The sequence below is a fragment of the Rhinatrema bivittatum genome, chromosome 18 (genome assembly GCF_901001135.1).
Source record: "Rhinatrema bivittatum chromosome 18, aRhiBiv1.1, whole genome shotgun sequence".
Taxonomy (NCBI): domain Eukaryota; kingdom Metazoa; phylum Chordata; class Amphibia; order Gymnophiona; family Rhinatrematidae; genus Rhinatrema; species Rhinatrema bivittatum.
In genome coordinates this window covers 58,687,337-58,699,820 of record NC_042632.1, presented here as the reverse complement: position 1 = coordinate 58,699,820, position 12,484 = coordinate 58,687,337, and the positions used below count along the sequence as shown (strand labels likewise).

Sequence of the window (12,484 nt, the reverse complement as noted above, 5' to 3'; positions counted from 1 at the left end):
AGCGGAAGATTCCCTGGTTTTTCCTTGACCGCACAACATTCTGGTCTATGTGTTTCCACCATGGCATCTGGTGGGCAAGGTTGTGAGGAGAACAGAGATCCATCCAAGAAAGGTGATTCTCGTGGCTCTGGAGTGGCACAGAGACCCTGGTTTGCGGATTTGGTCACTCTAGCAGTGGACGGCCCGTTAATGCTGGGCCATCTGCCAAATCCGCTGTGTCAGGGCCCCATATTTTCAGATCAAGCAGATCGCTTTTGTCTAGCGGCTTGGCTTTTGAAAGGAGGCAACTAAGGAAGAAAGGATATCCTGAGGATGTTATTTCTACTCTATTACAGGCTCGAAATACTTTTACTTCCTTGGCGTATGTCCGGGTTTGGAGGGTCTTTGAGTCTTGGTATACAGAGCAAGGGGTTGATCCTCGTCGAGCGACAGTGGCGCAGAATCTGGCTTTTTTGCAGAGAGGCCTAACAAAAGGTTTGTCCTTTAGTTCCCTGAGAGTGCAGGTGTCTGCCTTGGGCTGTTTGCGAGGCAAGATTCATTTGTTTTATTTATTTATTTTATGTTTTTCTATACCGGCATTCGCAATGAATATTGCATCATGTCAGTTTACAATTAACAAGTGTAGAGGGAACAAGAAAGATAATAAATAATAATGATTATAATAATTAATAATAGTAAACATTAAACAAGTGAAGGCGAAGGTTTGCAGTTACAATAAAACAAGGGAGTTATACAACTTGGAACAGAGAAAAGAAGCTAGGATTTTAACAGAGAGAACATCTGTGCCAATAGCGGCATTTGTGGCATTAATTTATTTATTTATTTATTTATTTTTAATTTTTATATACCGAAGTTCTTGTGGGAATTACAAATCACTCCGGTTTACATAAAACGATGAACTGCCCAACAGCGGATGGGGGCTTTACATAGAACTGTAGAACATAAGGAACAATAATGAATTACCCTAGTGAGGTGAAGTTGTTAATTACTGTGTTATGGTAAATTCTAAGTGATTAGTTAATGATGACTTGAGGTTCAGATTAGGTCTGGAAAGGCTTTCAAAAATAGCCACGTTTTGACTCTTTTCCTAAATGTGGGAAGGCAGGGTTCCTGTCACAAATCTGGTGGGATGGAGTTCCATAGTGTTGGTCTTGCCGTGGAGAAAGCCCTATCTCTGGCGGATATGTCTCGAGTGGTTTTGGAGTGAGGTACTTGTAGGGATTCTCTGTAAGACTCTCTGATGGGTCTGTAGGAAGTATATTTTTTGAATGGAATTTGAAGGTTAAGCGGAGAGAGTTGATGGATTGCTTTGTAAATAGTGGTTATGGACTTATATATGATTCTGTAGTGAATTGGCAGCCAGTGAAGGTCTTTAAGGATTGGTGATATGTGGTCTCTTCTCCGTGTGTTTGTTAATATTCTCGCTGCCGTGTTTTGAACCATCTGCAAGGGTTTAGTGTGAGATGAAGGAAGACCTAATAGTATAGAGTTGCAATAATCTAGCTTAGCAAAGATTATTGATTGCAAAATAGTTCTGTAGTCCTGAAAGTGGAAAAGTGGTCTTATTCTTTTTAAGACTTGGAGTTTGAAGAAGCAGTCCTTGGTAGTTTGATTTATGAATGATTTAAGGTTTAGCCTGTTGTCAATGATAGCTCCTAGGTCTCTTACTTGTGGAGTTTGTAAATTGGGTGGTGGATTTGAGTGGATGTTGCTGTTTTCAGAGGAAATTAGGAGGAGTTCGCTTTTTGAAGAATTTAGTATTAGGTTAAGGCTGGAGAGGAGTCCGTCAATTTTTACAAGACAAGTTTCCCAGAATTCTAGAGTTTTAGTGTAGGATTCTTTGATGGGGATGACTATCTGGACATCATCTGCATATAGAAAGTGTTTAAGGTTTAATTTGGTTAGCAGTTGGCAAAGAGGGAGCAGGTAGATATTAAAGAGTGTTGGTGAGAGGGAGGAGCCCTGCGGAACTCCCAAAGAGGAAGAATAGTGCTGAGATTCTTTGTTGTGTATTTTGACCTTATATTTTCTGTGCCCCAGGAACGATTTGAACCACGACAATGCTGTTCCTGTTATTCCAATGTTCGCTAATTGAATTAGTAGGGTAGAGTGGTTAACCGTATCAAAGGCAGCTGAGAGGTCCAGGAGGATCAGTAATTAAGCCTGACCTTTATCCAAGCCCATGATAAGGTAATCGGTCAGGGATATGAGTAGTGATTCCGTACTTAAGGATTTTCGGAAACCATATTGGGTCGGGAACAGAATTTTATGTTCTTCTAGGTAGTTTGAGAGTCTGGCGTTAACTAATTTTTCCATTAGCTTGGCTAGGAAAGGGAGATTGGATATTGGACGGAAGTTGGTACGATCTTTAGGATTTAAGTTGGGTTTTTTTAATAGCGGTTTGATAGATGCAATTTTCAGGCCGTCAGGGTAGATTCCTTGAGCTAATGAACAGTTGATAATGTCTGTCAGAGCTTTGGAGATGGTGTCTGGTATTAGTAGGAGAAGTTTGGATGGGATGTGGTCTGATGGGTGTGACGAGGGTTTCATTTTCTTCAGGGCAGAATGTATCTCTGAGGCAGTGATGGGTTCGAAGGATTGTAGAGTAATGTCTTTGTTGTGATGGAGGTATGTGTTAGATGGCACTGAGGAGTTGGATCTCAGCTGTGTTATAAGGTTGGAGATTTTGATGCTAAAGAAGAGGGCCAACTCCTCTGCTTTTTCTTGTGCTTGGTTGGCAGGGATGTCAGGAGTAATGGTTTGCGTTAAATTTGATACATAGGCAAAAAGGGCTTTTGAATCAAAAATGAGATGGTGGATCTTGTGCGCATAGAAGTCCTTTTTTGATTTGAAGTGGCGCTTTTGTATTGGTGGAGGGCGCGTTTGTAAGCAGAGAGGGAGGTCGGTGAGGATGCTTTCCTCCATTTGCTTTCTTTCTGTCGAAGGGAGTGTTTGAGTTTTTGAAGTACTTCGTTAAACCAAGGTTGTCTTTTGGAGGTGTTTTGTTTGAGTTTTTTTGTTGCCAATGGACAGAGTTTGTTTGCTGCTGTTTCTGTAATCTTGGACCAGGAGTGGAGTGCTGCATTGGGCGAGGATATGTCTATGAATGGGAGTTCTGGGACAAGGTGATTGTGTAACTCCTCGGAGTTGCAAGATTTCCTGTATATAAATTCAGGTTGCGGTACAATTTTATTGCTTGTTTGTGTCAATGAAAAGGTGGCAGATATTAATGTATGGTCAGACCAGGGGACAGGTTTGCATGTGGGTGGAGTTGAATGTGAGATGCTTGAGTTTACAAATATGAGGTCCAGGGTGTGACCTGCTCTGTGGGTAGGTTTGTTTATGATCTGTTTGAAGCCCATTGCAGACATGGCGGTTAAGAAAGATTCGCAGTTGGTTGAGAGAATGGGGTCGTCGACGTGTAAGTTAAAATCTCCCAATATTATAGCAGGATGCTCCAGATTAAGATAAGTGGCTGTTAGTTCTAGCATGGGTGATGCATCGGAGTCCAGAAGGCCTGGGGGGGCATAGACTAGAAGGATTTGCAGATGGTCTGATTTGAATAGGCCTGTTTCGATTTTTGAAGGTGAGTTTATTGGGTATTGGGTAATTTTTAGCTCTTTTTTGGCTGCTAGGAGGATACCCCCTCCCCTTTTTCTCTTTCTGGGGATGGAGAAAATATCGTAGATTTGAGTTGGAAGTTGGTTTATTAATGCAGTGTCCGTGTGTTTAAGCCATGTTTCTGTTATGGCGCAGAAGTCAGGATTTGTGTCCAGGAGAAGGTCATTAAGTATTATGACCTTCTCCTGGACACAATTCTCCTGGACACAATTCTGGACCTTCTCCTGGACACAATTCTCAATTCATGGAACAACCCTGGCTGTGCATCCGGATGTGCTACCTTTCCTCCGAGGGGGTGAAGCACTTGCGCCCCCCTGTTCCCTCTTGGAGCCTTAACTTGGTTCTCAAGGCATGTGTGCGATGCCGTTTGAACCTCTTAAAAGAGCCACCATCAAAGATCTCACTTTGAAGGTAGTTTTCTTGGTGGCGATTTGCTCAACTAGAAGGGTGTCAGAACTTCAAGCCCTGTCATGTAGAAAGCCTTTTTTTTTTTTTTTTTTTTTTTTTTTAAGCACCAGAGTCAGAAGGCATCGAAAGCCACGATTGCACGTTGGTTGAAGGAGGCCATTGGGTCCGCATACATCTGTCACGGTCGTCTTATCCTGGAGAGATTAAGGGCAGAATGTCAGTGTCGCCGCAAGAAATTTGCAGGGCGGGCACTTGGAAGTCTTTGCATACCTTCGCCAGACACTATCGATTGGACATCCAGGTTTCAGATGTCGGCATTTTCAGTGAAAGTGTACTTTGAGCGGGACTCTCAGTCCCAGCCCAGTTAGGGAAGCTTTGGTACATCCCAGGAGTCTGGCCTGATCCGGGTACGTACAGGGAAAGGAAAACTGGTTCTTACCTGCTAATTTTCGTTCCTGTAGTACCACGGATCAGTCCAGAGTCCTGCCCGGTGGGGGAAATGAGATTTGAAGAGTCCGCTCAATCTGTTTACTATAATAATTCTGAGGAATGGCATGGGTTTCTGGTTAGTCCTTAAAGTTAAAAGTTTCAAAATTATAAAATTTTCCTCTTTCCTCTGCTCATTTCAGGAATATTATAGTGTTGGATTTATTAGATTTTTTTTACTATTTTCTGCTTGGGTATTGAGTAATACTGAGGAACTGCAGGTGGCACACCGGGTTAAGAGGCGGTGTCTGCGAAACTCTCTCTTTCTCCATCTGCTAGAAGGGATTCTGGACTGATCTGTGGTACTGCAGGAACAAAAATTGGCAGGTAAGAACCAATTTTCCTATCTAAGTTGTTTACATTCATGTATATTAACTATTACCACCCAATGCAGAGAGCTGTGCTGGCCTACCTCCTGTTTTCTTAGCACTGGAAACTTAACTCCTCATCCAAGGTAACGTTTCCAGGGCTGTTAGTCTATGGACAGAGCCTCGAGTTCCAGTGTCAGGACCTGTAATCTGTATTTTATTTGAGAAAACCTACTTTGTACATTCAAAGCATGTTTTCCATGCATAAAATATGATTTATGCACACAAAAAATGCTTTCTGTGTTGAAAATGTTTTGTGCACATAACTCAGTTTATGAGCAGAAAACATGGTTTATGTGCAGAAATCATACTTTATACACAGAAAATGTGTGCACAGAAATCCTGTTTTCCTGTGCAATAATCTTCTTCTTTAGGCACATTTTCCAGTTTGTGTGCATTTTTTAACTCTCGATGCATTAGGAGTTAAATTAGCTTGTGCATTAAGAAACGCTGCATTGAATTTCAGCACAGTTTTAACACTCAGTTTGTTTTTTTTTTGTTTTTTTTTTACAGTTGCTCCAGGCCTGATCATTTCTGACTGGGAAGCACTACAAGGATATGCTAACTGAAGTTATGGAGAATCAGCCAAATGGATCAAGCATAGTGCTGCAACCTGTACAAACTCTACTGCTGCATCTTAACTGAACCTTGAGACTCCCAGAATGCTAATCTCTCTCTCTATAAAGGCAGTGCCTGTTGTCTGTTATCTCATTCTTGTACGGGCAGTATAAAATAAAAAATGTGCTTAAAAGCTCAAGTGGGTGACATGCAATTAATCGATCTAATCTATCAATCAACAGATTAGATAAAACTAAAAATCCTGCAGGTGAACATGCCCTGCAGTATTCTCACTTATAGAACAAGATACACTTATTGCACCAATGATTTTCTCTCATTAAATAAAAAAAGACCTGATTGTTCCTACCAATGTGCCTTTACTGATTGCTAATAATTTCTTGTGCATTATTCACGGATATGCCATACCAGTGCACACCATGCTGCAGATATATATAATATATATGAAACATAACTTAAATCTATTCAGTGGTCTTTTGTGCATCACGAGCCAAAAATGCCATAATATTCCGAAAGGTTTCAAATCACACATTTAAAATCTTAGTTCTGTTAACTATTTTGTGGTGTCTATTTTCACTGTGTCAACCAGCAGTTGCAGGTTCCAAGCCAGAACACTATGAATTGCAGTGCTACAGGCCCGAACAAGATACACCACATTCAGGACTCCATACTAGCTAATCTCTTATTTCACGCTTGCTTCTGCAGCTGTACATAAGATGTGACTGAGTTACCTTCTTTGGGGTACTCAGCTGCTCCTTTGGTATAAATCCAGGGTTAAGATCATTGGATTCCAACAGTTTTTTCGTGGGCTTCCTCTGACGCTTTTCACAGCTCTCTTTGAATTAAAGAACAATTTCTTTCAATGTTTCAGTTCTGATAAATATCACACCTTATACTTCAAGAAGCAGCATGAAACCAAAACTACTTTCAATCTAGGACTTTTGCTATTTCTTCTTTCATCAAAAACTTGAATCTCAAAACATTTAAGGATGCCAACGGCCAATCTGCTTATTGATTTACAGGAGCTCCACCTTTGGTTTTATTAACTAAGTTCATGCAGTGATGGGAGAATAGGTGCACTACATGTGGCCTGCACTTGTCCTGAACGTGCAGTACAAAATGTCAGTGATGGAAAGAAAAGAGCAAAGCTTCTCCTTACCTGATTTTTGGAAAGTCTCTTCAATTTCCATCTGACAGCTAGCTGACGCTTCACACTGCTCTGGCGAAGCTAGTATGTGCTCTGGCAAATCCAAAGGCTCCTCAAGAGAGACACACCTGGATTCTGTGCACTGGGTTATCAGCATTTGAAAAGGAGTAGGAACCTCTTTGGCCAAGGCAGATGATGGGCTTGAGAGCACAAAGCTCTTTATCTCCGGGGTACGCTGGATATTGCTGGTAGAGATGCACGTTTTTTTGACCCTTTCCTCTTCACCCAGTTCAGAATTCACCTAAAACCCATAAACACAGGCAAAGATATTGCATCCAAATTTCCCTCCATTCCCACACAGAATTCAAGCATGCTTTGAACAGAAGCAGGGGATAAAATGTAAGAGCAAGGAAGGGAGAAAAATCAGAAATGTAATAAGATATGCAATGAGAAATTAAGCAGGGGCAAGTGGGTTGTTATCTGCTGACTACTCGTATGATGTTCTTCAGTGAATACCATTCCTAAGTTTACCTACTTCCATATCAATGTCACCTATGAGCCCTTGCCTCTTTCTCCAGTTCCAATTTTCTTTAAATTTTGCATGTCTGATTTTATCAACTATTTGATAATTCTACCATAATTTAGTATTAATATATGCTTATACCGAGAAAGCTGAGTGGTAGCACTGCACAGCCTGGGTCAGCTCTGGAGCAAACATCCCAGCCTCAGGATCCTTCCTGCCATCTCCAGACTTAGAAAGAGAAGGGGAAAAAATGCCTCAGTAGTAACAAAGGCTCAGGAAGTCGGATTCTGAGCTGAAAGGAGGAACTGCATTTTGCTTTTCTTTAATTTTCACTCTGCCTTTCATTAGATGCCATCTCCTTTCCCTCCAGACGGCAGGGAGCAGCACTCAAATAAAATTGGCAGCAGGCTCTGTGCGTGTTCAGGGTGAAGGAAATGGAAGCCCCCGTTTTCTACTCCGTGTGGCGATGAAGGATCGAGCAATAAAGGGTCCCCAACCCCCTGCTTGTCTGCTCCACAGACCAGGGGGGTGGCCCCCATCAGAACCTAACAACCCCGGATCTTCTAATCTCACTTATTATCTCAGACTGCAGGCTTTGCACCTCCTCCACCATCTGCTGGAGACAGAGAAACACTGAGGGACTGCAGGTGGCACCTCGGGTTATGTGGCAGCGTCAGTAAAACTCTCTCTGTCTCCATCTGCTGGAGGGGAGGCAAAACCCAGGAGTCTGGACTGATCTGGGTGTGTACAGGGAACATCATTTATTAGAAGACACCCAACTGAAATACAGTACTGTAATCCACCCTGATGCAGTGAATTGAGCATAAAATGTAAATATACTGTCCTGCTACAGAAACAAAATGCAAGAACTGAGCCTGCTGTCAGAGAAGCACAGAGTTGGACAGCAGATATGAATCATAAACCTAGCTAGATCTCTGCCTTTCCCCTCACTTCTTAGCCAGGGATAAGCATGGAGGAGCTCTAATTGCCTCCACCATACATCTTCCACCCTTTCTATGGAGAAATATTCTCTGCCTCGCCTTAGTACAACTCCTTGGAGCCTCATAGTCTACAATTTTCTTTTCAATGAAAATGTTTGCTTTACCTCTAAGAGATTTAAATGTCTACCATATCCCTCACTTCCCTCATCTAGGGCACACCTACACTACCTGAATGTAGTCTGCTTTGAAGTGCCTGAAAAGTGGAATATAAATCAAATATCTCATCTCATAGGGCTTGTCAGGCCTTTTTCTGAACTCTCTCTCGCTCTATATCTTTTTGGCAATGCGCACAAAAACTCCATGCGAGGTCGTCTCCTCTTTTCTGCTGGTTAAGCTTCTCCCAATGAAACTTAGCTTTCCTCTGGGTCTGGCCCTCACATTATTTGCAGTTTTGCTACCTTCAGATCATCAGATAAGATGACCCCATCACTCTCTCACTCCCACTGTGTACACCACAAATGCATGACATTATTTTTCAGCTGCCAAGCACTCAGTCATTCCTTCAGCTTTCTTACATCGCTTCTCATTCCTTCTACTTCCCCAGGGATGTGCATTGATACAGATCTTAATCAACTCAATTTTAAATATTGTCGTAATAAATGAAATTCCCAAGTCTGTTTTGCCTTGTATGTTTACCTGGATTAGACTGTAAGCTCTTCTGAGCAGGTACTGTCATATGTTTTTGTACAGTGCTGCGTATATTGAGTAGCACTATAGAAGTGTTAAGTAGCAATAGCAATAATGATAGTAGCAAGTAGTAAGTGCAAAAAAACCCTTTCTGCTAACCCCTCTGCAATACAACCCACAAAGATACTGACTAGAACTGGCTGCAGATCTTTGATGCACTCCCCTCACCCTTCTTTCCTCAGCATGAACTCGATTTATCATCCCAGGTCCTAATTCAGTCCACTAGTTTAATGCCCAGCCCTAGAATTGTCGACAGTCTTTCACGCCCACTGTGGCAGGTTTCACGGAAAAGAACTGTACAGGTATAAGGTCAGATGTTCAGTGGCTGGAGGGAGAGAGGCTGCTTTCTAGGACAACAAATTAATGCATTCATCGACAGCCTGTCAGGTCAGGTCAGGTTCTCTGCGGTATTCTAGGCCACTTACTTTACGCAGAGTCTCAGATCCTCTCTTTGTTTTTTTCTTCGGCGCAAAGATTTGATGATATTCCTCTGCATACTGCAGAAGCCGTTTGCTGGGCTTTCTAAGACGTTTCTTCTCAGAGCAGACTGTTACAAGAAACAGAAAAGATGGCTTCAGTACTACAATTTTCTGAGCAAGGAAAGTCCAAGGCAGTGAAGGGATAAAGCAACCCTTCCAGCATAGAAGAAAATTCTAGGAACTTACAAATAATTAGTTTTCTGCATGACATCCTTTCATTTCAGTAATTGTGTAACAGAGAGAAGGAAATTCTACCTAATATATTTTTCTACCCTTTCATCTTGAAGATACTGGACGTTCTCCCAATTAAGATAAAACTGGTTTCTGTAAACTAGGATTTAAGTCAAAATGTTGTAAATTGAAACCAATTGTCCCATAAGAATAATGTTATAAATGAAGGGTTTGTTCCAGCAGCAGGGCCCAATACCATATTTTCACCAAAAATAACCCATAATTTAGTACTAGATTGTAAAAAGCTTCAGTGATTACTGAAGAGGAAGTTGGAGAGATAACCGTTCCGAAGAAGGTTTTCATGGGTGATGATTCTGATCAACTGTACCAAATCACGGTAAACCTAGAAGATGTGGTAGGCCTGACTGACTAGTAAATCACCTGGACCGGATGGTATACATCCCACGGTTCTGAAAGAACTATTAGTAAAAATTTGTAACCTATCATTAAAATCATCCACTGTACCTGAAGACTGGAAGATGGCCATTGTAACCCCAATATTTAAATAGGGATCCAGGGGTAATCTGGGAAACTATAGACCGGTGAGCCTGACTTCAGTGCTAGGAAAAATCATGGAAAACTGTTAAAAGAATAAAATCACAAAACGTTTAGATAGACATGGTTTGAGGGGACACAGCCAGCATGGATTTACCCAAGGGAAGTCTTACCTCACAAATCTCCTACATTTTTTTGAAGGGATTAATAAACATGTGGACAAAGGGGAACCGGTAGATGTGGTGTATTTGGATTTTCAGAAGGTGTTTGACAAAGTCCTGCATGAGAGGCTTCTACGAAAACTAAAAAGTCATGGGATAGGAGGCGATGTCCTTTTGTGGATTGCAGTTTGGTTAAAAGACAGGAAACAGAGAGTAGGATTAAATGGTCAATTTTCTCAGTGGAAAAGGGTAAACAGTGGAGTGCCTCAGGGATCTGTACTTGGACCGGTGCTTTTCAATATATTTAGAAATGATCTGGAAAAGGGTATAACAAGTGGGATGATCAAATTTGGGGACCACACAAAATTATGCAGAGTAGTTAAATCTCGAGTGGATTCTAATGAATTGCAGGAGGACCTTGTGAGACTGGAAGATTGGGCTTCCAAATGGCAGATGAAATTTATCGTGGACAAGTGCAAGTTGATGCATGTAGGGAAAAATAGCCCTTGCTGTAGTTACACGATGTTAGGTTCTATTTTAGGAGCTACCACCCAGGAAAGAGATCTAGGCGTCGTAGAGGAAATAGTCGGCCCAGTGTGCTGTGGCAATAAAAAAGCAAACAATATTAGGAATTATTAGGAAGGGAATGGAAAATACAACTGAGGATGTCATAATGCCTCTGTATCGCTCCATGGTGAGACCGCACCTTGAATACTGTGTACAATTCTGGTCGCCGCATCTCAAAAAAGATATAGTTGCGATGGAGAAGGTACAGAGAAGGGCAACCAAAATGATAAAGGGGATGGAACAGCTCCCCTATGAGGAAAGGCTAAAGGGCTGTTCAGTTTGGAGAAGAGACAACAGAGGGGATATGAGAGAAGTCTACAAAATCATGAAAGGACTTTTTACACCTGCTGTGTTAATTGGTTCTCCCCTAGTTCATTGTAAACCGGTACGATAAGACTTGTCTTGAGCATCGGTATATTAAAAGAACTTAAATAAAAATAAATAAAACAAGTTAATGTAAATCGGTTATTTACTCTCTCAGATAATAGAAGGACCAGGGGAGGGGGGACTCCATGAAGTTAGCAATTAGCTCATTTAAAACAAATTGAAGAAAATTCTTTTTCACTCAGCGCATAGTTAAACTCTGGAATTCATTGCCAGAGGATGTGGTTACAGCAGTCAGTGTTACTGGGTTTAAAAGGTTTGGATAAGTTCCTAGAGGTTAATTCCATCAAGTGCTATTACGGTAATTAATAAGCAACAGTAGCTTGTGATCTGTCTTAATGTTTGGGTACTTGCCAGGTACTTGTGACTTGGACTGGCCACTGTTGGAAACAGGATGCTGGGCTTGATGGACCCTTGGTTTGACCCAGTTATGTTAATCCTTAGCCAGACCATCATCAGGCTGGAAAGAACCAGGCTTAGCAAAATCAATGGAAGACAATTCTCCCTGAGCTTCTAAGCAGCGCTGACACACGTTGAAGGGCACTCCAGGCCGAGATGCCCGAAAATGACAGACAACACAGAGAGAAAAGGCCGTAGGTTTCTTGTTCACTGGCACCACTAGTTCGTCAGTCAACTGAGAACGTGCATCCAGCTGGCTCGCACTGAAAAATGTCAAGCACACAAATTTTATGCGCACAAAAATTAGGCACCCGCAAAAAACAAACTCACAAACAGTGCGCCAAAATCTGCAGCACCATCAATATGCTTAGAAAACGTGCACATAGAAACTGCTCCCAAAACTGAGTGCACAATTTGTACACAGAGCTGGATACACTGCGCACACAGATGTTCATGCAGAAGTTTGTCGAACACGCCCAAATGCACATGAAAACGCCACCACAGCCTACCATGTGGCGCACAGTAAAAATCCTAAAAGCGAGGCTGCTCAGTTCCCTTAAGCCCCACGGAAGCAGGAACGAACATCGGAAAGGTGCACCGAGTACGGAGACCGGAGGAAGCCCTAAAAAAAAAAACAAACAACCTACACTGACTTTTTTTTTTATTTTTTATTTTTTTAAACTTACTTGAGTTCAGCCCTTCTAGCCTGAGTACAGAGAGTGTCTCAGGCTGCAAGGGGGAGAGGGCATCTGCTGTCACCGCTGCACTCTGCTTCCTACACCCGCTGCCTTTAAACTGTTAAATCAGGAGATCACGTGAGGCAGCGAAGGAGGTAGATGGAGACCTTTTTCGCTCTCTGCCCTGCCTCGACATCCAGCCTCATCCTCCATGCTGAAATCTTCCAGGAGCCCTCATTTTAATACCAGGATCTTCTCCTCTATCCCTAGTATT

The 12,484-nt window shown here is 42.0% G+C and overlaps 1 protein-coding gene across 3 annotated transcripts in view; it reads right to left on the bottom strand.

Annotated features, from left to right (window-relative positions):
* Positions 1–12,484, bottom strand: part of NSD1 (nuclear receptor binding SET domain protein 1) — a 155,735-nt gene that overhangs the window by 91,749 nt on the left and 51,502 nt on the right. For all 3 annotated transcript variants that reach the window (XM_029584125.1, XM_029584123.1, XM_029584124.1), the window contains 3 exons: positions 9,243–9,364; positions 6,619–6,907; positions 6,191–6,294 (listed from right to left, as the gene is read on the bottom strand). In XM_029584125.1, coding sequence (XP_029439985.1) covers positions 6,191–6,294; positions 6,619–6,907; positions 9,243–9,364 — 515 coding nt within the window. The remainder of the gene's footprint in view (positions 1–6,190; positions 6,295–6,618; positions 6,908–9,242; positions 9,365–12,484) is intronic.